Genomic DNA, 24,886 nt, shown 5'->3' with positions numbered 1-24,886 from the left:
GTCCAAAAATGAGCCGTAGCAAATTTCCTATATATCTCTATTAAAGGTCTGGCTGTTTGCACAAACAAGATCAACGTTAGATTCATAAGACTCTGTCCTAGAAAAGAACTAGTCAAGCTATCAGCAAATGTTATCCCCGTTAACACGACTGAGGCTTCACTTGCGAAGATAAATAGTATAAAACAAATTCATGTCTGAAAATATGAAGCTACAGTATATCACTGGTTGAAAATGTTACCTCATTAAAATGACAAACTGAGTTAAAATGGTGTACTAATTATATATAGAATAATGAATAGGGCAGACGGATTTAAAGAGCTGTCATTCATTTGATTGCTAAGCACATGGATGCAGCGCAAACGATTAGAAATGTTAGCAAAATCAAGAGCCTTTTAACTCCCTCTGGAACATCTCCTATGCTCACTACATTTTTTAGAAGTTCAGCAATGTAATCAGTAGCGTTCAGTGATAGTGCCGCTGTGCAGATTGTTTTAGGAAGCATACTAATGATAGTTAAAAGTTGTAGCGTCATGATTTTCATTAAAGAGAGTGACAGTTGGAATGCGGAGCACTTCAAGTTAAAACCGGAAAAAGATCCAAATTTTGGCTGAATCAGGCGTGCTCCTGAAGATTTGGTTCAAATTTGGGCAATTTCAGGTTCCCAGAAAATGATCCAGTGAAAGTAAAGGCCATGTATATCATCACTAGAAACAGCTGAGTGCACTGTTCACAACCCAGAGGGGCAAGAGGGTAGGAGTAGGTGGATACGACAGAATTGATGATACAGTGTGCATCATACGGGATCTACAGTGTGAAGTCTCATAGATATCTGAGGAGCTGCTTTCTTTTAAATGTTAAAGTGCTGTTCATAATTAATGGAAACAGATTCTCAAAAACAATTTCCAACTGCAAGGCAAAGTTTATCTTTTGTAAGTAAATACATGTTGTAGTCACGAGTGAGCTGCATGGTCTTCTTGAAGGGTGTGTTTCATTATCAGAATGTCTTTCTCATTCCCCCCTTTTCTTATGTTCTCACATTCATGTGAATGGAAAATATTGTACTTAAGCTATATTTTCTGAACATCAATGGTCGGAAAATTGTGTTCAGAGCACTCACAAGTTTCTGATATGTTTCCGCTGGGGCTTTAGGTTTCCAGTTGGGAATTCAACGTTAGAAAATTACTCCCAAAAACAATGCATAAAATTCATCTTAATTTCAGGGGAAAAAATTCAGTGATTTTATTATTTTCAATACTTTTGTTTCATTTTATGACAGGGCCTGAGTTGTTTTATTGCAGACCACCTGTGGTTTAATTGAAGGACTTGTTGTTTTAAAAGATTAGGAATACCAATTGCCCCGTGATGATTGTTATAAGGAGCTGAGAGATGTTACAACACCATCTCTGGAGCAGGTAGAGAAAAGCAGGTAGCCTTGGAGATAGCCTTTGGAGGAAATAACAGCCACTGTTACCTTTACCAGTGCCACATTTGAACTCTATAGTCTGGTGCACTGGGGAGTGGGAATTAGGATTTTAACATAGAAGTACGTGAGATTGTAAGTGTGAACAGTAATTTTCCCATTTTCTTCTCTCATTAACCAAAGGGAATTCAAAAGCAGCTGGATGCAAAACAAGGATAGTTTCGGTAGAGGTTCCTCGCTACAAGGTGGACCCCACTTCAGTGGGCTTCTTTCTGTGGCCTTCATGTGTTGAAATAAAGCGCTGCTCTGGCTGTTGTAACACCAAAACCTATAAATGCATTCCTTCTGTTGCAAATTACAGGCCCTTTCAGGTACGTTGTAAAATGTTGTTTCACATATTCTGTAACTGGGATGTTTTAAATGTGTTTTTTGAAACTCTGCAGGCTGGTTAGTGCAGTGTATTTTAATTCTTAAGATAGCACCACGTCCACAGCTCTATGGAAAGTCAATGGCTGTCTGCTATTGTCCTTGCCCTATACACACTGCATAGTCATTCTGCTATCAGCACCACTTTGAATGAAGCTTTGGGCTGTTAAAATCTTGCTTTTCAATAGGGCATGATTTGATAAAATAAAAACTGCCTAACCTCTGCATAACTTAATATATCTTAATCATATATGAGCAAAGAAAATGTCCTGAAAAACTTAAAATCCCAAATTCAAGTGTTAAACATGCCAACCATTACTCCTGTAATATGTACTGAACTAATGATTTGGAGATGTGAGTTCAAATCCCATCACAGCACCTGGGGAATACAAATCAATTCATTAAGTAAAATCTAAAATTTAAAAAGAACTAGCCTCAGTAATGGTGACCATGAAATGATGGATAATCACAAAAATGCCCATCTGCTTCACTGATGTTCTTTAAAGAAGGAAATCAGGTGTGGCCTATATGTAATTCCAGACACATAGTAAAGTGGTTGACTCTTAACTGCCCTCTGAAATGGCCTAGCCAACCACTTAGCTATATTCAAGAAGGTGGCTTACCATCACCTTCTCAAGGGCGATTAGGATGGATACTAAATACTGACCTTATCAGCAACGTCCAGATCCTTTGAATGATCTTAAAAAACTTGTCTTGGTTGTATTATAAAATAAATGGGATTAGAGAGTGAGAACTTGCATTTGTATAGTACATTCCCTTATCCTTGTGGTGGTGCAAAGTGATTCACAACCAATTTTTTGATGTGGAGTTACTGTTATCCTGCAGACAAACTTGGCAGAAATTTTGTACATAGCAAAATGTCACAAACAGTGAATTAGGCCAATGACCAGTTAACTAATCTCTTTTGATGGTGTTCGTTGAGAGAATTCAATTCTCAGCTCTTCTTCAAATTGTGCCATGAGATAAGTTGCATCCACCAGAATATTTTACTTGAATGATGGTACCTGTGACAATGCGGCACTCCAGTGAAGTGTCAGTGCATTAAGGTTTGGAGCCATAGTCTTTTGATTCGAAGGTGAGAGTTGCACTGACTGATGGATGATAATTGATAATGTATTAAGTTACAGCATTGCAGTAAGTCCTATGGAGCCTAAAAGTGAATGTAACATCTCCAGGTCTGTTGAAAGTTGTTTTGATGGCTGTCCAAGTTCTGTGCAAAACAAGTTTGGACAGTCTCAATTTAGGATTTAATGCATCGAGGTAAAAAAAAAATGACAAAAACTAGCAGTTGCTCTCAAAGAAGCCACAAGGGTGAATAGTGTAGTAAATTGAAATCTCAGCATTGTGAATTGGGGGCTAGTTTACACATTGTGACCAACTGCCACAATACAGACTAACTCAACGTCTTAGTGGCTGGGACATCAAGGGTGGGGTACCTAAAAGAGAAGAGTGGGTCAAAAAATTTAAATCAGAACCTGAATTGTAGAATGTAAAGAAGTCAACAGAATAGCTGATCATACTTGTTTGTTCCAGAACATAAATGTGTATTTGGGTAGTTGAGTCAGTTAGTTGAGTCAGGATTTAGGGCAGGAAATGTGAAAGGAACTGTTCATAACCATACTTGTATGCAACACCTACTCAGTATTGACCAAGATGAAGCAACCTGGTGCTTAGTGACAACTCCCTTATATAATGAACGGGCTTATATCGGATGTGCATAAAGGGGGAATTCATTTCCAAAATTTAGTTGGTATTAACTGAGTAGCTTTGGGAAGAAAGGTTTTTATACATTTGCTGGAGTCACATTTCCTTTAGCACATAGAATTAGTAAATAAAAAAAAGCACTGTTATTTAAAGAGGTTACAGGCTGGGCTTTATGGAAACCTTTCTTCAGTAAGTTGCCCACAATAAAATCAATACAAGAAATTGGACAGTCTCAGTTAGCTTTTATTCAAAGTACAGTTTAAAAAAAAATTAAACAATAAGGATCTCTCCATTGTTCCTGCTATAGTGCTATTGCTGTTTCTTTCAATATTCTATTTTGTACCATGTATTTCAATTTCTTCTTCTGAAGAATGTGTACAGTATTTATCCCTCTAATGACACTTCAGCCTTTGTTTTAAATGACTTACATTCTCAATTAATTCCATTTGGTAGTTTTTTTTCCCTATTGCTCAAATCTCACTTGCTTTGACAACTTGGTAGCAAACACAACATCATTCTGAACCTCAGATTGTTACTGCAGTAAATCATAGAATCAGAGAATGATACAGCACAAAAGGAGGCCATTTGGCTTATCAAGCCTCTGCCAGTTTAATTGGAGCTATCCAATTAGTCCCACACCTCTGCTCCTTCTCATAGCCCAACAAGTTTAACCAGTTCAACTATTTATCCAATTACCTTTTGAAAGTTATTATTGAATCTGCTTCCAAACATGCCAGATCACAACAACTCTTCTGGTTATCAGTCCTCCTGCTAAGGGCAAAAGAAATAGGAGGTGGAGTAAACCATTCAGCCCCATGAGACTGCTCCACAATTCGATACGGTGCTGGGTGATCTTCTACTGCAACTCCACTTCCTTACCTGCTCCCCATATCCCTTGATTCTCTGAGAGGTGAAAAATCCATTGACCTCAGTCTTAAATATACTCAGCAGTGGAGCATCCACAACTCCCTGGGGGAGACAGACCCAAAGATTCACAACCTGGCTATGAAGAAATTTCACCTCATCTCATTCCTAAATGATCGACCTTATATCCTGAGGCTGTGCCCCCATGTTCTAGATTTCCTAACTCGGGGAAACAACCTCTTAGTGTCTAGCCTGTCAAGCCCCTTCAGAATCTTTTATGCTTCAATGAGATTAGCTCTCATTCTTCTAAACTCCAGAGAGTATAGGCCCAGGTTACGTAGACTCTCATCATAGTCCACTCATCCCAGGAAATAATCTAATGAACTTTTATTGCATTGTTTCCAAGGCAAGTATATCCTTCCTTAGATATGAGGTCCAAAACTGCACACAGTATTCCAGGTGTGGTTTCACCAAAGCCCTTTGTAGCAAGACTTCCTTATTCTTATACTTCAGTCTCCTTCTAATAAACGCCAACATGGCTTTTGCCTTCCTAATTGCTTGCTCTACCTGCACACTAAACTTTCTGTGTTCCATGTATGTGTGCACCCAAGTCTCTCTGAACATTAACATTTAAAAGCTTCACACCTTTTAAAAAATATTCTCTTTTTTTTTAACCAGCAAAATGAATAACCTCACGCCTCTTGACAATTATTCCATCTGCCATCTTGTTGCCCATTCACTTAACCTGTCTAAATCTCTTTGTAGCCTCTTTGTGTCCTCCTCACAGTTTACATTTCCACCTAATATTGTATGATCAGCGAACTTAGATATTTTCCTCTCAGTCTCTTCATCTAAGTCATTAGTGGAGTTGTAAATAATTGAGGTCCCAGCACTGACCCATGAGGCACTCCACTAGTGACAGCCTGCCAATTTGAAAATACCCCCTTTATCCATACTCTCTGTTTCCCCTCTGTTAACTAATCCTCCATTCATAGTAATAAATTACACCCAACCCCATGAGTCCTTATCTTGCGTATCAACACGTTATGTGAAATCTTATTAAATGCTTTTTGGAAATCCAAATATCCTACATCTACTGGTTACCCTTTATCTAATCTTCTACACTGGGAAGCACTATAATAAAGGCCCATATCGCGAGACCGCGTTATAAATTAGATTGCATTATTTCATAGCTGGTGCCTAGTACTTGGGCTTGATCCATTCAGTGCCAGGACCAATATTGCATGCATATCCTTACATTTCCACTCTCCTGCTCCAAAGTAAATGAATACAACATAGTGCTTCAAATCCAGCACTCTCGGGACTGAGGCCCGGTTTTGGATATTGCTGGTTTTTGGGTCGGGCGTTTCGGGCATGGGCAGTTTGGGTCAAGCCACATCAGATGGGATCAAGGGTCGCTTGGAGCGTGGGATAGAGCAGCAAGCAAAGTGGCGAAGCCGGTAACTAGTCTGGAGCCACACTGAGTCAATGCAGTGCTCAGCCAAATCATGCAGATAAGTTTTATTTATTTTAATCAGTTAAAATCGATGCAAGAAAAATTATAAAAATATCTAGTTTGTGGACACCACTCGTTTTCAGGTAACTGGATTTGAGATACTCTACCAGTATAATGTTTGCTTTCATTTTTCTTTCTTGATGTGGGTAGCTATGATTGGATTGGGAAGTGGCTTCTGGCTGCATTTGGAGCGATTACTACTTTTGAGGTCCTGCTTTTTAATGTCCTCCTGTTCCTGAAGCTCAGCCTATAGGATATCAACCCTTTTCTTAACTGATCCATTGGTTCCTACCCTGAGCACGACTGTTCCCCCTACCCCTGCAAAATTTTCAGCACCTGTTCAGTGATGTCCTTTATCCTGGCATCAAGGGGCAACAGACCAAGTGAAACTCATGTCAGTGATTGCAGAAATACCTGTTACCCTGACTATCAGATCCCCTACTGCAACTGCATTTGTACACTTTACTATGACTCCCTGTGTAGTTCTTTACCCAACAATGCCGTGAGAGTACTCTGGAGCGCACTGCCCTCAAGGAACTATCATCCTTGCTGGTATTAATATTGAAAATTCTTTTGTGGGTGCTACACATTTCAAGTTACTTAGCACCCCAATTCCCAACCTGCATCTAATTCCCACTCTGCACCCAATTCCCACTCTGCACCCAATTCCCACTCTGCACCCAATTCCCACTCTGCACCCAGTTCCCACTCTGCCCCCAATTCCCACTCTGCACCCAATTCCTATTCTGCACCCAATTCCTACTCTGTGTGAAATTACTATTCTGCAACCAATTCCCACTCTCACCAAATCACTGTCTTCATCCTGTTTTGCAATTCATCCAGCTCAGTGCTCTAGTTGAACAAAGGAGCCAAGACTTGTGTCTGTTCAAACCAGCCCACACATAATGCATGCTGTTCATCATATTATCTTCCTTGACCAATTCTAAGATAATTGGCAGATGAACAAGAGGAGACATGAAGACATTTTTTTAATGCAGTGATTTGCGATGATCCGGAATGCACTGCTTGAGTGGGTGGTCAGAGCAGATTCAATAATAACCTTTAGAAATTAATATATACATTTATTCAAAGATTTGTTTCAACATAATATTTATTTCACAGCATGCTGTGAAGTTATGTGTTTTTTAATACAAACTCTTCAATCTTGACAAAAGCCCTTGGACAGAATGATATTGTTACTTGTTTTTGATTTGCACAGATAGCGAAGCTAACTTATCGATATGGTAGGAAAGAGCTCACCATACACACTGTATCAATCAGAGAGCATCTAAGCTGTAACTGTACAGAGCTAGCAAGACACCACCCAAGGTAAGAGGTCACTTGAGAGTGTCTTCAGGAGGTAAGGCAATGTGCCCTATACTCCTATGTATTCATGGACATGTGTGTGTGTATTGCTTTGTAATATAGGACACACAATGATCAATCTGTGCACAAAAGCTCCCACAAACAGCAGTGAAAGAAATGACCAGAAGATTTAGTTTTAATGATTTTGGTTGAGGGATAAATATTGGCCAAGACACTGAGAAAACTCACCTACTCTTCTTCAAAGAGCATCGTGGACATTTGACACACCTGAGAGGGCAGATGGGGCCTTAGTTTAGAGCCTCATCTGAAAGACCGCACTTCTAACAATGCAGCACTCCCTCCCTAGTGCACTGATGTGCCAGCCTAGACCATGAGCTCAAGTCTCTGGAATCGGGCTTGAACCCACAATATTCTGACTTAGAGGTGAGAGTGCACTACTGAACCAAGCCTGACACCTAAAGCTATTTGCTTCTAATGAATTAAGTATATGGAGACATATAGATATTTTCACTGTTTACATAATTTATCTTTGAAAAGATGTTTATTTGGTTTTCCATGTATGTGAGTTCTGAAGAATGTTTTTTGCAGTATTTATGAAGTAGGTGTTGAAAAGAACTGAGATCAGATGGGATATATTCAATTAATATATTTTAATGAGCTCGGTCAAAGAGGTAGGTTTTAAGGAGCATCTTAAAGGAGGATAAAGAGGTAGCGATATTTAGAGAGGGGATTTCTGAGCCTTGAGCCTTGGCAGCTGAAGGCATGGCTGCCAATGGTGGAGTGATCAATCTCGGGGATGCTAAAGAGCCCGAATGGTGGAGTACAGTTACCTTGGAGGGTTGAAGGACCACAGGAGGGAGAGCAGGGAAATGAGGGGCGAAGCCATGGTGGGATTTGAAAACAAGGATGAGAATTTTAAAATCGAGCTGTTGCTTAACCAGGAGCCAATGTTGGCCAGGGAGTATAGGGGAGATGGGATTTGGCGCAAGTTAGGAGACAGGTAGTAGAGTTTTGCATGACCAGAAGTTTGCAGAGGACAGAACTAACGAGACCACTGGAGTCCATTGGTTTAGAGGTAACAAACTTATAGATGAGGGTGTCAGTTTCCACCATAAATCAGGAAGTTTCAATTCAAAGCTCTAAAGTAAAAGTGTACTTCACCCAAAATGGTGTGTGGAATCACATCTTAAAAAGCAATTATGGATATAACTAGATGTCCATGTCCTCTCAACTCACTAATTGTTTCTCCATTTATTTAGGCCCTAAAAATTCCCATTGACCTTCCCTTCTCTCTAACCCTAGGAAGTGTGTGAGTGTTTGATTGACTCACCATCTCATTTTCCCTCCCTATTTCTGTTAACAGGCTTTCTCTGATTTCAGCTTCTCCCTGCATTCGCCTGATGGAGTTATTGAGTTTAGGAACCCACAGTGCGCCCAATCAGGAACACAAAAATGTTGTTTTGTCCAGGATTCTTCTGCTGTTTTTCTGGCAGACATGGCTAGCTCTGCCTTGTTTACCAGTAGTGCGATTGTGTTATCTTTGGCTGCTTTCAGAGAAAGTTCCAGAGGCAGGGATCTAAAAAAAAGAAGCTGCAAAAAATATCTGTGATCGGAACCAACTGGTACACAAATCAAAGCATTAAAAGATGCAATTGGATCCCTTATGGTCACGTCTGGTTTACAACCCGCTTCTTTGAGTTTAGGGGCTGGATGTTCATCCCCCAGTGGAAGTGCAAATGGGGTCATGAAATGTTGAACTTAGCTTTTTTTTTGCTGGAAACTCTGTATTCCTCTGCCTGCCTGACCTCTCACCATTTTCATGCGTCCTTTGTGCGGGTTGGGAAGGCCCTGGGTGCAAGTGCACATGCCCCTCCCCTGAGATTGGTTGTGAGGGCCACAGGAAAATTGTATTCCCTCCCGCAAGCCATTTTTGTGTGCTGGTGCCGGGTTTGTAAGCGCTAAAAAAGATGCACCTGCTTGGATAGTTCATGAACACTGGGGGAAGCCTGCTGAGGAATCAGCAACAATCTGAAACGTAAGAATAAAATGTTTTTACACCTTCAAATGTCACTATGAGATGGTGTATGGAAATGTAGATGTGTTTTTAAAGCAATGATTTATCATAGAGCTATGTCCTGCAAAGGCGAGTTGACCATTACATTGACCATCATTGTATAAATGTTGACATGCAAGTGCCACGATGCATTCAAAAATTAAGAAAAATATGGTGGTAAGCCCTCCTTGTCATGTTTGGCACTAGAATTTAAATGTACAGATAACTCTGACTGTGGAAAAAAACATTCCCCTGCTTTAGGGTAAAAAAAAATCCAAGGACCTGCTCTCCTCCATTGATAGACAGGAAATCTGCTTTGTAATGGGCAAGACACCTTTTGTCCTTTCAATTTCAGGCTTTGGATTTAGAAGCAAATGGTTGATAGCTGTGGCCATTATGAATGCTTGGCTGATTTCTAAAAGCTCATGGTCTGTTGACACAGTTGCTCCGGGGAATGACTTGATAGTTTTATGAGGTTGTAATAACATACTCTGCCTTTGATGTGATTTCAGAGTACGTGACCATTTGATTACACAACTTAATGGTTGTTTAAAGGATTAACTTTTTTCAATGGGGGACAGTTATTTTGCAGCATCAATGGCTGTGTGTTTGAATGAAAATTTAATTAGATTGTCTCAGGGTTAATTTTTTTCAACTGCATTTAAAAGAATTCCCATTGCTTTGCTTGGCTCCTGAGGACTGAACATAGTAGATGCTGGGTGAGTGGCTATGGAGGATACATGGTGGGGGGTTGCGGGAGAGGGCATGGAGAAGGCATGGGGATCTGAGGGGGCATGAGGTATCTGAGGAGGCATGGTATGACATGGGGGTGTGGGTGGTGAGAGGTGAAATTTAGGGGGCCTTTAAATTAAATTGAGAGCTGGGCTGTTGTTGCCAAGAGCTGAAGCAGGCCTTCTAATCAACCCCCTCTGCACCCACACTCCTCCTGTACTCGATAGTGGCTTGCAAATGCACTGCTAACACGAACTGTGTATGATGAAAACAAAAATTCAGGGCAAAGTCACACATGGGGTCGGGTGTGCATTTTGGAAGATGCAGAAGCGCGCAAGTTGTGTTTTCCTGAACCCACACAAAAACCTGGGCCTAATTTTGTTCCATTTGGGTTGTTGCTACCTGCAGTGTGTACTGCTTGGACACTATTAAGCAGTCTTGTAGAAGTTATCAAGACTTTTTATTAACATTACAGGATGGCGTTCATATTTACAGTAGAGTGTACAACGGAGAGGACTCCATGGCATGTCCTTAAGTGTTGCTACCTAAGTCTATACTGCTGACCTAAGCTCTAGGTCAGGTGACTTCCTACATCGCCTGTGGGCGGTACTTCTACTACAGTCATCTGGATTACTACATTAATTATCCTATCCCTCCGCCTAAGATTCTGCAGGAATTTGTGACTGAATTCAGACCCCATTAGTGTATGGATATCCACAGTGTGGAGCCATTTATAAGACTTGAGGGGATTTTTATTGTTTGTTGGCTCCATGGTTTTCTAAACAAAAAACACTCCAATTTTCTCCTCTTCCAAACTGATGTGGAAGCACTGCTGGGGTAGTGAAAGCCATCATACACCTCACCTTAATGGCCGCTCATAATATATGAACCCAGGCAGTGTGTGTCAACATACTACTTAACTGTAGAAGGTATGCAGAAGCTGAGCTCCATCTTGCCCTCATAACGCACACTTCCCAGTAGAAATCATTGGATAGCAATCAGAAGTAGGAATCTTGAATGACATTTCCCTTCCTTAGCTTAGGAATATTGGGGTCATTTGTAGTGTCCCTCCATTGCCCTGAAAACAGCTTGCTCATCATAGAAAAGGGCAAACAAACCTGTGATCTTTGTGATGTGTGGGACTCAACACGTGTCACATAGTCAATTTACAGTCAGGCACAGAATTATAGCTCTCTCTGGCAGTTTGATATTTCTGTAGAGATTGGAATTTACTTGCTATTGCTCCTATAGAATGGAGAGTGATTGTTGCTATGGGTGTAGATTGAACATTGACAACAGTCAAAGCTATACCTGTATTAAATGTCTGTGAGCTATATTTCAACACCATTCATAGAGTATATGCATGTCACACATTTTAGTTTGTTCCTTAACATGATCTTATACTTATCTGTATGAAATTTCGGAACCATTGTGCCTGTTCGCATAATTTGTGTAACTTGTTTATATTTCCTGGGCTACCTTCTCAAAATCAACTCTCCCCTCCCTCCTAGTTTGGTATCAACTGTAAATTTGACCAATTGTCTTTGAACTTCACCTCCTCTCTGACCAAATTCTGACTGTTAAAGTAATGAAGCATTTTTACAGATATCTTTGTGGTAGCTGTTATACTTTAGCCCAAGTCTCTCTTTGCCCTTCTGACCACTTTTCTAGCATGGGTCTACAAGTTTCTGCATTCATCCCAGTTTCCTGCTTCACCTTTCTTCCTGAGTGATTCACTCAGGTTATTCTTTCTCCATTTTTTTTTCTGAATAATCTATTCATCAATTTAGGGCCACATTGTTTCATGTAAGATGGCTGTACCCAACTATGACTTTTATCCTGCGCACACCAAATTATGCCTGCACTTTCTTGTCACTGGAGTATTGTTGAACACTATCAAATTGCTTTATCTGTTCTCTCATTTTCCTGAAGCTTCCCTTGTCAATTAAATAGTTTCTGGTCCTCCAGTTTCTGAATCTGAGATCATGTTAAACTTGACAGTTCTGTGGTTGTAGATTCTGTTTCTTGCATTTTGTCTGTGCTCTTTACCATCACCAAGTCAAGACAGACACTTTCTCTTATCATTTCTCTTAGGTTACGAGGCAGTTCATGCATTACATTTATGAAGACCGACCCTTGACCAGTTGGCTATTTCCAATTTATACTTAGTTGAAGTCACTCACTAAAATAACTTTCCTTTTTGCACAGATACATCCTCCTCATTCTGATCAGAATTGTAGGATAGCGTTACCTTTGTCTATTTCACATTGAAGAATAGTTCAGTTGTAACTGTCCAACTTCTACAGACTCAGCATCAATACTCTCCCAGCTGACCTGACACATAAGGTTGCACCACTTTCTCTCCCACCTGCCCTAATTCTGCTGAGTGCTCTTGTATACTTTATTCATTTCATCTATTCTGGGGGCAGTCATGTTTCCATAATGACATGCCAGTCTCCAGTTCCAAAATCTTACTGTGTTTAGAGTCCATGCCTACAGATTTTTTTGTAGATTTGCCTCCTGTGTTTGCCTGATCCTGGTGTCTGGCTCCCACTTATTACCTCTATGATCATTTGTTTGTGGTATCCAATTTTCTATCCTTACCCCCTGCATTCCACCCCAACCCCCCACCTCCCCAACACCCACCCTGCCATCCTCCATGTCCATTTCCTCTATCATTATTTCCAGGTTTATTTATAATTTTGCACTTCATTTGACTGTCCTTTTAGTGTTTGCTGTGGCCCATGTGGTAGCATTCTCACCTCTGAATCAGCCGACTGTGGGTTCAAATCCCATTCCAGGAATTGAGGACAAAATTCAAAGTTGACATTCCCATTGCAGTAGAGGGAGTACTGCACTGTCAGAGGTGCTGTCTATAGGAAGAAACATTAAATCGAGACCCTGTCTACCCTTTCAGGCAAATGTAAAAGACCCCATGACACTATTTCGAAGAAGACTAAGGGAATTACCACAAAAACAGTTTACAACTGGTCATTATCACTTTGCTGTTTGTGAGAGTTCCACATTTCTTACATTGAAACAGTGAAGACACTTTCATTGACTGTGAAGTAATTTTGGGATGTCCTGTTGTCATCAAAGTCATGATATATGAATGAAAGTCTTTAAGTTTTAAAAAAAAAATCACTCACACTTAATAGCGAAATGAGTTAAGTTGTCTATGCAAGTGAGTTGAGAATTTGATGTGTTTTATAATCCCATGTTATTTGGAAGGGCCATGTTTAATGTGGTTAATGTAAAAAGAATGTATGGTATCTAAATAAATACCTATCTCGTCATATCCTGAAAGGTAGGAGCGCTCCACCTCCTGGCAACAGTGGAAACAACTACTGAAACTGTATCCCTTAATCAACATGCCTTTGCGTTTAGTAGATTCACTCATTAAATATTTAGTTGGAACTACTATTGCAAATCTAATTGAAAAAAATGAAAGAATACAAGACTTGTAGAAGATAAAGGGAGAATGACAGCCTGACTGAATGGGGATTGAGGGCGTTGGAAATGAATTCTCCAATCAGGATTCCGGAGGTCTATCCAAAATGGTTGTCCTTCCTTCTGATCAGCAATTTAGGGGAGGAAGCAGACAGCCAGAGATTATAGTGCAGACTGTGAGTAGTGAGGATCTGGACAGGAAATGATCACTGTTTCATTTCTGTTTTTTAAATATTATCAAGGATGTATATTTGATTATTTAAAGAGCAGAGATAGAGGATTCCACAAGAGGGTTATTTGCCCTCTACCAGTACATTGCAAGTATAGTTCCAGGTGAAATGTGAACACAGCCTTGTTGGAAAACCAGGCCTTTTATTCCAAGTTACATTGTTTGAACTTTTAGTTTAAATAAGAATTGCTGTGTAATTATTTTAAAATCCTGTAAGATAAAACATATCTATATTTGTTTTTTTTCCTCATTATTTCCTAATCAATCCCACATTTCCTGTCACCGGAAAATACCTAATAAAATGTTTCCATTTTATACTTTGTCTTCATCCGGCTGAGGGAACAGTTTTTCATTTTGGGCTCCTCTGTCAGCATCTATCACTCCCTGATTAAGAAAAGCACTGGTTTGTTGAAGAGGAAAGATTCCTGTGTCAGAACCCCAAGCCATGGAGGACACCAGCTACTGTGTCTTTGTGAGTTGTGTCATCTGTCACACCAACCAAGCCTATAGCCTTTTGAAATGAGAATGCAGCGAAATAAAGTTTTGTGCTTAAAACATGTGAGCACCAGGACTGGTTGGGACTGAATGACCACATTTCACTTTATGGTTGCCATGGTCAACAGAGAGAAAAGGCTTGGATATTATCAGCCTTAGCTGGAGTCGAAGCCATTTTCCAGGAGTGAAAGGCTATCATTCAAATCCATTTTACCTCTCAGTCCCCTGAGCGATTAGTAAAACTGAATCAAACAGTGAAACCATCAGTGGTTTGGACTCAGTGCCAGTTGTGTTATAAAGTATCTCACAATTTTGTTTCTTTTCTAGGTTCCCCCCAAAATATTATCGACAATCAACTGACAACTGAGGCGTAATCTTACAGCCAGCATACAACACCAAAAGGACAGAAATTAAAAACAACTAATATATTGCATGCATTAAGGAGGCAGTCTTCTCTCTCTCTCTCTCTCTCCCTCTGGACTGTGCAGACATCCTTTCCCTTAGGTGGTCTAAGGAAGATAACTAGGAGCTGAGGTTATATGGATCGTTTGGGCTATGGGCTCTCCATCACTGAGGACTCTGCCCGGTCCACTTGTGACGTGCAATAACTGAGAAGAGCTTCCTCAACTTTACTACACTTCTCCATGGTGTACAGCCAGCCACTTGCACCAGCTCCCAGTATTAAGAGGATCGATCCTCAACCTGGGGGCTCTGAAGCAAGGAGATATTTTGTTTAATTTCTAAACTTTCATTTTGCTGGTAAGGGGCTTATGATACAAACTGAAGATTTATAACAAAACTTTATAACAGTAAAATAATAAAACAAAAATAAAAAATACACTTTTAGTCTGGTCTTCATTTTGACAAACCAAGTGTTACTCCATTATTCTGAAATAAATACATCTTATCGTGTCCACGGACAGTCTATACATGGCCCAGCCAGAACTGGACACATTTTTGCGCCTTGTTGTTGAATTCGGCAAGATCTGCAGTAGTACAGGGTTCCTCTAGTTGATAGGCATTGCAGGAGATGTTGCATAGTCTGTGGCTCAGTTCCACATTCCCAAGTTGTCGGGTTGGTTGTATATCCCCATTTGCTTAGTGACAGCTTTGAACGACCTACACCAGTCCTAAGTCTGTTAAGGCACTTCCAGGTTGCCCAGTTGCAATTAGCTCCTGGGGGAATAGATACATGGAGGCAAGTAATGACAGGAATTTCATGATCTTCACTGACAAACTAATCTGGTAATTCCCAAAGATAGTTAATCTTACAATAGCTCTAAAGTCTGAATTATTTGGGTAGTTCAGGCACAACTTTTCAAATCGTGAAGAATGGGATCATTCGAGATGACTTGAAATTATTATTTCCCCCAGGAAATGTTTTGAAGATCAAAGGAAAATTGTTTCCACTCTTGGTAAAATCTATAATTTCTCACACGCATTAGCTCCTAAGGACAAACAGTGGTTGATGCGGGAGAAGTGGGTGCAGGGAAACAAAAGTTGCCACTGGGGAAGTGATTGTACTGATTTGTTTTGTGCATCATCTCATTTCTTATCACATCATTTCTCTTCTCTCAATGACTTTTTTCAGTTGACCCCATAGCCAACCTCCCTTTCCTCTCCAAAATCAAGAACTTGTACCCACCCTAGTCTTTCCTGGAACCGCATGTTTGAATCCCTCCAATCAGGTTTCCACCACAATATCGTAACGGCTCTTATGAAAGTCACAAAAGACATTTTATGTGACTAAGACAAAAGTAAACTCTCTGTGGACCGCAAGCACGACCCAGACTTTCTTGCCATTTGCCATTTCAATACACCATCCTGCTCTCATGCCCACATGTCCGTCCTTGGCCTGCTGCAATGTTCCAGTGAACCCAACACAAACTGGATGAACAGCACCTCATCTTCCAATTAGGCACTTTACAGCCTTCCGGACTTAACATTGAATTCAACAACTTCAGATCATGAACTCTCTCCTCCACCTTCAACCCCCGTTTTTTAAATCCCTTTATTTATTTATTTATTTTTAAATTTATTTTTATATTTTATTTTTTAATCTGCTTATTTTTATATGTTTTATCCCTTTTGCATATCCCTTTTTTAATCCTTTTTCTCCTTCCCCCCAACTCCAACTCCCCCCAAACAGGGCCATCTGTCACTTATTCAATCCATTCTTTCACAGAGTGCTGACCCTTGTTCTGCTATTAACACATTCTGCTTTCTCACCTCCTTGCTACTCTCAGCAATTTCTTTATTCTTCACCACTACCATTAACACTCCCTTTGTCTTGTGCCCATGACATCTTTGTCAATCTCTCCTTAGCCCCCAGCTAATGCTGACCTTCTATTCTGCTTTACCTGCTCCACCACCAACCTCCCACTTAAACAATATAAATTCCATCTCATTTCTACTTCCCTTTAGCACTGAAGAAGTCATACAGACTTAAAACGTTAATTCTATTTCTTTCTCCACAAATGCTGTCTGACCTACTAGGTTTTTCCAGCATTTTCTGTTTTTATGTCAGATTTCCAGCATCCGCAGTATTTAGCTTTCTCTATCTGTAAATGCGGTGTCAGTTTGCACATGCATGCTGGCAATGCCCAGCTCTACTTCACCATCACCCGTCTTAAAAATGTCTCTAAATTGTCAGGCTGCTTATCCAGCATTCAGGACTGGATGAGCAGAAATTTTCTCCAAGTAAAATTGGGAAGACCAAAACCATTGTCTTTGGTCCCCATTCCAAACTCTTTGCCTTAGCCCCTGATTCCATTCCATTCTGTGGGAACTGTCGGAGGTTGAAACAGACTGTTCAAAACCTTGATGTTATATTGACCCCCAGATGGGCTTCTGATCACATAGCCCCAGCACTGCTAAGACCATAAGACATAAGAGCAGAAATAGGCCACTTGGCTCATTGAGTCTGCTCTGTCGTTCAGTGAGATCATGGCTGATCTGATAATTCTGAACTCCATTTTCTTGCCTTTTCCCCATAACCCTTGATTCCCTTACTGATTAAAAATCTGTCTATCTCAGCCTTGAATATACTTAATGACCCAACCTCTACAGCCCTCTGTGGTAAAGAATTCCACAGATTCACTACCGTCTGAGAGAAGAAATTCCTCCTCATCTGTGTCTTAAATGGACGAAAAGATGGCCTATTTCCAGCTCTGAAACGTTGCCTGACTCCACCCTGCCTCAGCTCATCTGCTGCTTAAACTATTCCAGCCTGCTCCTGGCTGGCCTCTCACCTTCTAATGTCTGTAAATTTGAGGTCATCCAAAACCCTGCAGCTTGTGTTCTAACTCTCGCAAAGTCCTGTTCACCCATTATCTTCGTGCTTAAGCAATGTCTCAATTTCAAAATTCTCACCCTTGTTTTCAAATCCCTCCATTAACTGACTAAACCCGCTCCCTAATCTCCTCCAGCCCCACAACCCTCTGATATTTCTGCTCCTCCGAGTCTGTCTCAGTGAGCATCCCTGATTTTAATTGTGCCGTGATTGCATCCATGCCGTCAGCTGGCTAGGCCTTGAGCTCTGAATTCCTTCCCTAAACCTCTCAGTCTCTCCATCTCCCTTTCCACCTTTAAAGTGCTCCTAAAAACCCAACTCTTTCACCTATTCTAATATTTCTATATGTGTCCCCATATCAAATCGTATAACGCTTCGTTATACGAAGCGTTAACGTGGAGTCCTTTAGGATATTTTATTATGTTCAAAGTGCTTATATAAAGACAAAGTTGTTGCTGGGTCCTTAAAGACCATGAACAGCATCCTCTGGTTTGATTATGATTTTCCCTCCTGATCCCTGCATGGTGACGAGTTTAATTGCTTTCAAAAGAGAATTGGATAAACACACGAAGGAGAAAATAAAATTGCAGGGATCCAGGGAAAGGCCAGGAGCAGAACTTCCTGGGTTGTCCTTCGGAAGAGCCAGCACAGACCTGATGGATCAATGGCCCCCCTTCTGTGCTGTATATTGCAAATATTGCTTACTTGGTTAAAAATTTTAGATCTGAGATTGATAGGCTTTTTTTAAATTCAAAGGTATTAAGGAATAGGGTGCAAAGGCAGGCATCTAGAGTTAGGCTGCAGATCAGCCATGATCTCACTGAATGGCAGAACAGACTCGAATGGCTTCCTCCTGTCCCTGTTCTGTGATCCCATTCTATTGGGGACAGTGAGGGTTCCGGGAGTGAATGCTTCAGTAATTACAGGACTCATTCTTCTGCACCATTGAAAAGAGTCGGTCCCACTTAGTACAAATATGCCAAGCCAGAGTTTCAGGAATGACATCAATGAAAACAAAAGGCCAAGTCAGGGTGAACACTAACTATGATACACACACCTGCTTGTCGAAGATACCTCCACAGGTTCTCACAATTGTTGCTTAGCACCAGTAAGAAGTTTCACATTAAATAAGTAAAACAATAATAATAAATATATACGTTTAATTGTGTAGCTTCTTTTATACAGAAAAAAATGACTTGCATTGTGTTATTGGGGGGGGGGGGGGGCGCTGTGGAATTTTTGTAAAATGGGGAACATGTGCTTTAGAAGCAAAAAGTTTGAGAATCCCTGTTATACATGGAACACAGAAGGCTGTATGTTTCTGACCACAGGAGAGGTGGGGTCTCCATGTAGAAACTAACTTTTTATTGTGAATCGCAGTAAGAGAATGTTGGAGAAAGTGCTGTTCCAATTCAGGCTGTCAATTAACACTCAGTGCTGCAAAATAATACCATTGGTGTGGTACCCATCCAAGAATCCTAAATCTGGCAACTAGGTGTTTGCAACCTACTGTTTGCATTCTATAAATCAAATCCCAGAGCCTTCCAGTCATTAGAACAGTGTGGGACTATGATCTCATTGAATGGCAGAACAGACTCGAATGGCTTCCTCCTGCCCCTGTTCTGTGATCCCATTCTATTGGGGACAGTGAGGGTTCCGGGAGTTGATTAGTATTTCACCTCAGTAAATATTCTCCAGCTGCTTTGTAAATAACATGAATTTCCCCTTAGTGTGCATGCCATTGTCAGGATTTATACAGGACTGTATCAGGTGATTGTGATACTAAGGTCCACATTTGTTCCAAGCTCTGTTGTAAATATGTTAAGTGGGGTTGTGAGAGAGATTTTCATCAGATTTCTCTATGATGCCATCAGTTTGACCACATTCACCAACATGAAGCCTTCATAATATCATCTTCATCTGGTGCATGAATTACTGTAATTTAATTGAAAGCAGGTACAATTAAGATGATATCTCCATTCATTAGAGAGCTTTCAAATCTCTGATTCAACATTGAATGGAATCTGAATCTGTACAATAGTTTCCAGAGAATTTAAGGACCAAAAGTGTTGAATAAAAGATGTTTTAAATTCCTTCTCAAGAGATTGTTACCTTCATATAACAAAAATAACATTGACATCTTTCTAAAAGTAAACAGTAAAACTGGATACAGATAATGACAGATTATCACTATTACAAACTATGTACAAGTGCAGCTGCCTTGGTGAGTCAAAGGGATATGGGAATGCTTAGCTGCAAGGAGACCAAGAGAGAGTATTGATGGTGAAACAGAAACTTAGTGCTTTGCCCTCTGAGTGCCTACACCAGATCATTGAGTGTCCTGACAAGTGTGTGAGTTTGGTGCACAGAGTTTTGAGACATTAAACTTGAGCCAGAGTGAAATGGAGAAGGTGTGAAAATGATGTGCAGAGCAAAGCGTTATTGCATAACTCTTCCCCGACCCTGCTGACTTCATTGGGGTCTATCAATAGCAGTGATTCGTCTCCAGAGCTCACACTGTTGCAACTGGGTGGAAAAGTTTGTGGTAATGCCAATTTGCACCTGCACATTGTCATCGCAGCAAATCCACTGTTAGCCCGTACCCCACACCCCCTCCAAGCTCATCGCTGCCTTCTGCACTTTCAGATATCCATGCTGCGAGGCAGAGGCAATTGCAACAGGGACACTGTAGATCTGAGGAGCATGGACTGGGATTTGGTTCTCCCTACAGGTGCTTCAAGAAGCTCACCTTGGCATATGGCAGGGGTGGAGGGTCAGGGGCTGTTGGACAAAAGGACAGAGTTTGGGGAATAGGCTCATGGAGGAAGTTCGTGACTATGGGGTCAGGGAAAGGTGGACATTGGAATGGGGGAGCAGGGAAAACAGGGAGACAATGATGAGGCATTGGGATGAGAAAGGGACTGGGGGTGTCTGAGGCTTAAGCAGGTGGAGGAGGAGGTTGGGGACCAGCATTTCCTGAAGCGCTGGGAGCTGCAGGGACAACATGGTGGGAAGGTGGGGGGGGGGGGCACTGAGATAGGGGTGGCACTGAGACAGGGTTGGCAATAATACAGGAGCAAGACAGCGGTGGCACTGAGATAGGGATGGCACTGAGACAAGGGCAGCAATGAGATACTGGTGGCACTGAGATAGGCACGGCACTGAGACAGGAACAACATGGTGAGATTGGGGTGGCACTGAGATGGGGCAGTACTGAGACAAGGGCAGCACTGAGATACTGGTGGCACTGAGACCACAGGTGGCACTGTGATAGGGCGGCAGTGAGACATGGGAAAGGGAATTTACTGTAGGCAAATAGTGAAAGATTTGTTTCAATTCCACTGGTGGGTGAATAGGGAACAAAAGGACAGAAATGAGGATCCTCACTGAAGGGAAGGAAGAAAGAAGATTCTTGAAATGAGGCCTGATAGACTGTGGAGCCTTCATTATATGACTAGTGAGGTAGAGATGGAAACTTAAATTAAAACAGAATGAGAGAAATATTTGCATAGGAGGAATATTAAAGGATCTGGGGGATAGGATCAGACAGGAGCAGCCAGTACAGACACTGGGGCCGAAAGGCCTCCTCCTGTTCTCTTATTTCTGTCATTCTATGAAAAGTTTCCTATTATTGAGGTCATGCCAGGAAGAAGTTTAGAAATGTTGGTGCTGGGCTGAGTTCAGGATGATGTGCTCCCTGTGAAATGCCCCAAACACAGCCTGTTACTCGTGCAATCTATCAGTTTGGTTCGGGTTGGTCTGTATTGGTCAGTTTGGATGTGTGAACTCATGAGTTCACCGTGAACCGGAATCCAAAGAAATAGGGAGAAAGATGGGCTGAGCATATCAACTGACCCCGCCTTGGGGATTTCTGGCTGTAGTTACAGGAGAAACCTCAATGGGTTTAGGATTACTATTAGTTACAAGACAGTTAAACCTACTATTACCAGTTACGTGTGGAATCCGAATGTTACCTGTATTACTATTAGTTATTGCAATTTTAATGGATTACCCATAGTTATTGGTGGAATTAAAGATCTTTCCAGGACTATAGGGGATCCAAATGTTCTAGCTCCTTTATTGTTAACATTTGATGACAGGTTTCAACTCAAATATGTAAAAAGGTTATTAGTACCCCCTTCCTAACAAGGCATCGCAAATAAACTGGAACAATAAGAAACATTAACACTTTCACAAATCAAATTAAAATAACCTTCCCTGGGCAGGGAGGTGGGGGGTGATGCTTTCTGCCCACCAGTGGAAGGTCTCACAGTGTGCTCCCTCTCCAGGGATCCAATCTTTCGAAAGTAAATGCAACAACAGTGGTAGATGTCGTCTGTTCAGAACATCACGTCATCAGATGTCATCTGGTCATAACATCACATGACCAAATTTTCAGGAATGCCTCCTGCTGCAATCCTGTGCTCCCATGCAGCATGTGGGAAGCTGGGCAGAAGAGGGGTGTATGTGATATCTGACAAAACACCAGGACTGAAGGCCTTTGCAAAATTTTGAGAACAGAAGGCAAAACAATCCCAAGGCCACTGAGAGAGCGAAGGCTTGTGAACGTGAGTTAATTTATATTCCAGACATGCTGGATGGGTGATCCGGCTAAGTTTTGTGCTTTCTTTTGGGCAAAGTTGAACTTTCGAGATATTTGTGATTTGTATTCGAAGGGGTTAAGTAAGTGAAGCAAGTGTGAAAAAGCATCGTTGCTGGGTCGAAGACAAAATTTGAGGAAGATTTGCTGAGAGGTGGTGAAGAAAGTATTATTGCTTCTTTCCAATCTAATCAGAAAAGGATGACAGATTTTTAGAGTGCCACGGACAAATGGCTAGTACAAAGGCTTTTATTATATTACCGGTGGAACTTCCATTCTCATTCGTACCTTTAATGCTCTCTTCCTTGGCAAGTTTGGTGGTGGAGGTGGTTTTAATCAGGTGGGAGGATGAGGGGTGGGGACCCCATTGTCTTCCTGTGTCTGCCCCAATTAATCCCAGGGCTGGAATGGAGCTAAGACAGCGCTCCTTCTAAACATGGCCTGTCCATTTATAGTTGCTGCTCTGAAGTTCCTTATTAGATTAGATTAGACATATATTGAGGCTTATTACGTATTATTTGCAGAAGGACATTCCTGCGGTTTGGCACATATTTGTAAATTCAGGGCCCAGGAGAATAGGGCAAGTTACCAGGTTCACAAAAATCATAAAGGAATAGCTTCCCTTTCCCCCCTTTAATAAAATGTTAGCTAGGAATTTCCTTAGAACTGCTTCAACTCCACAACCTCACTTCTTAGCTAAGTCACACTGGTAGCTTTTGGGAAATTCCTCGCCATTATCTACTCTTTTACAATTCAAAATCATTGATGTGCTAAACAAAATTTGAATTGTTCGATAGTTTGAATGAAGCCTCAAGAAATGACACAGCACAGTGAGAATTTACAGACAGAAAATTTGAGTTGTGTATATTAATTAAGTGGGGACGACTACTTTTTGACATTTGTGCAGTGCCTAAGAAGTGGCAGCCTCAGACATGACACAAAACTTTCTACAGATAAATATAGATAAAAGTGAATAAAATTAGTGTTGGCAGCCGGCTGGCTGTGGACGGGACAGGGCATTGTTGTCCTGCGTGGGGCATTCAGAAGTTTCTAGAATGCAAACTGGACTTTGAAAGTCTGACTTATAAAGCAGCCATTCTGCTTTCCCACATGATCGGTGTGTTCTGATGTGGAGGCATTAGGGGCAAGTTTAACTCCATCTAATGGCGGAGGGATGGTTGCAGAGTTAAGATGGAAAAGGGTAAACTAACCACCCCTTCCAGGTCCACTGCCATTTTAACTTGGACCGCCCCAGGGTGGGAACCTCATTAATCAATGCAAATCAGGGTCCGATAATGTAGGTCAGGCCCCGGTATAATGTTGAGGTTTTACTGGGTGGAGTGTGCATCACGGGACACTTCATTCAGTAAACCTGGTGGTCAATAGCGCTCACTGCTGCGGTGATCTCTGGGACAGAGCATTGAACTCACTGGCAGCATGTTACTGAGGACCTGCCGTCAAAATGGACTGGGCCTCCTGCTGGAAGGATCTGGCACCTGGCGCTGCCTAATAGTTAAATTTGCCCCATTATGGTTTAAGGCGACCAACTTTCCAATAAATTTTCATCACCGCTAGGCAAGCAACAGAACTCGAGCCATGATCCCATTTCCCCCATTTATAGGTTTGCACTTAACAAAAAGTGTGACAGCACTATGTATAGTATTGCACCAGGCAGGACTGTCACCCAGGCGTGGACTTCCCTGTTGAAGTGCTAGTGCCCACCTTAAAACAGGAGAAGCTCTCAAAGCAGGATGAGATGGACAGTGTGATTTCTTCACCTTCCTCATGCAGTATTCAACCAATGAGCTGGTGCTCCATCTACTGGCTCCGGCAAGAAATGAACCCGTCAAATTTGAGCAGTAAAATCAAGTAGTTTCAAGAAAGCTCCTCATCTCAAGTTCTGAACCATCAGGTTAGGGAGCTAGGCTACTGAGCTGGGTAAAATTGTGCTGTTTTAAACATTACTATGAGTCAGTCAACAGTAGTGCACTTTCAGAAATAGCGGAGAGTGGCACAAGAAACGAAAACAGTAACTAACACATCAACAGAGAGTTTGCTTTTTAAATGCGGGAAGAATTCTGTTCTCATCGGAGTTTCCGTCCTTGCCTTTTTCTGGTTCTCTTTCCTTGTGATTATAACGTAAAGTGAGTGGCCAATTACCTGGCCAGCACACTGCTGTTAAAATCTATGAAGTCAAACTCATCTCCCACATCATCCTTAATTACATCAGCGCCTCCACGTTGTTGCAAACATTTTTGAACAGCTTTCAGGATTGCTTGCAGCCGCCTATCCAGTGCAAGCAAATGAGGCTCTGTCAAAACTGGACTGAGAGCATCGTGAAGCAAAGACTCCCGCATGATGTCACTCAATCGATAATCCGGCTGTGACAATAGCTCCAAACGCAAGAACGTTGACTTCTTTATCCTACAAAGTAGACAGTACAATTATTAGGCTCTTCAGCTGGAAACATATTGGCTGGATTTTGCATTAAGAAAAATGGTGAGGGTATCAACACTCACTGTTCAGGAGTGAATCAGATAGTAACTTCCGGTGACTGTGTATGCACATTAAATATGGAATTAATCACAATTTGGTTTAATGTTTGTAAGTTTCCTTTAAACTTTGTCTTTGTTTTTGCAGTTTCCCTTTAAGGGGCTTTTTTTTTTACTTTATCCCTAATTTTGATAATTTAGTTTACTTGGTTGATTCAAAAGAGTCAAATGTGGAAATCTGGAAGTTGCTGTTCGCGTTTTCCAGC

The 24,886-nt window shown here is 41.3% G+C and overlaps 2 protein-coding genes across 9 annotated transcripts in view; one reads left to right on the top strand and one right to left on the bottom strand.

The window, feature by feature from the left end:
* LOC121293593 (platelet-derived growth factor subunit A-like) overlaps positions 1-15,074 on the top strand; it is a 65,799-nt gene extending 50,725 nt beyond the window's left edge. For 4 of the 5 annotated variants that reach the window (XM_041216679.1, XM_041216675.1, XM_041216674.1 and 1 more), the window contains 3 exons: positions 1,604-1,791; positions 7,171-7,280; positions 14,564-15,074. In XM_041216679.1, coding sequence (XP_041072613.1) covers positions 1,604-1,791; positions 7,171-7,280; positions 14,564-14,603 — 338 coding nt within the window. In that variant the 3' untranslated portion in view covers positions 14,604-15,074. The remainder of the gene's footprint in view (positions 1-1,603; positions 1,792-7,170; positions 7,281-14,563) is intronic. The other variant, XM_041216676.1, reaches the window with a different exon arrangement.
* A 3,693-nt stretch (positions 15,075-18,767) lies between these two features.
* fam20a (FAM20A golgi associated secretory pathway pseudokinase) overlaps positions 18,768-24,886 on the bottom strand; it is a 68,707-nt gene continuing 62,588 nt past the window's right edge. For 3 of the 4 annotated variants that reach the window (XM_041217295.1, XM_041217298.1, XM_041217296.1), the window contains one exon: positions 18,768-24,552. In XM_041217295.1, the coding sequence (XP_041073229.1) occupies positions 24,285-24,552 (268 nt within the window). In that variant the 3' untranslated portion in view covers positions 18,768-24,284. The remainder of the gene's footprint in view (positions 24,553-24,886) is intronic. The other variant, XR_005946627.1, reaches the window with a different exon arrangement.

The sequence above is a fragment of the Carcharodon carcharias genome, chromosome 22, assembly GCF_017639515.1.
Source record: "Carcharodon carcharias isolate sCarCar2 chromosome 22, sCarCar2.pri, whole genome shotgun sequence".
In the NCBI taxonomy this organism is placed as follows: Eukaryota; Metazoa; Chordata; class Chondrichthyes; order Lamniformes; family Lamnidae; genus Carcharodon; species Carcharodon carcharias.
This window is presented reverse-complemented; position numbering and strand designations above follow the sequence as displayed.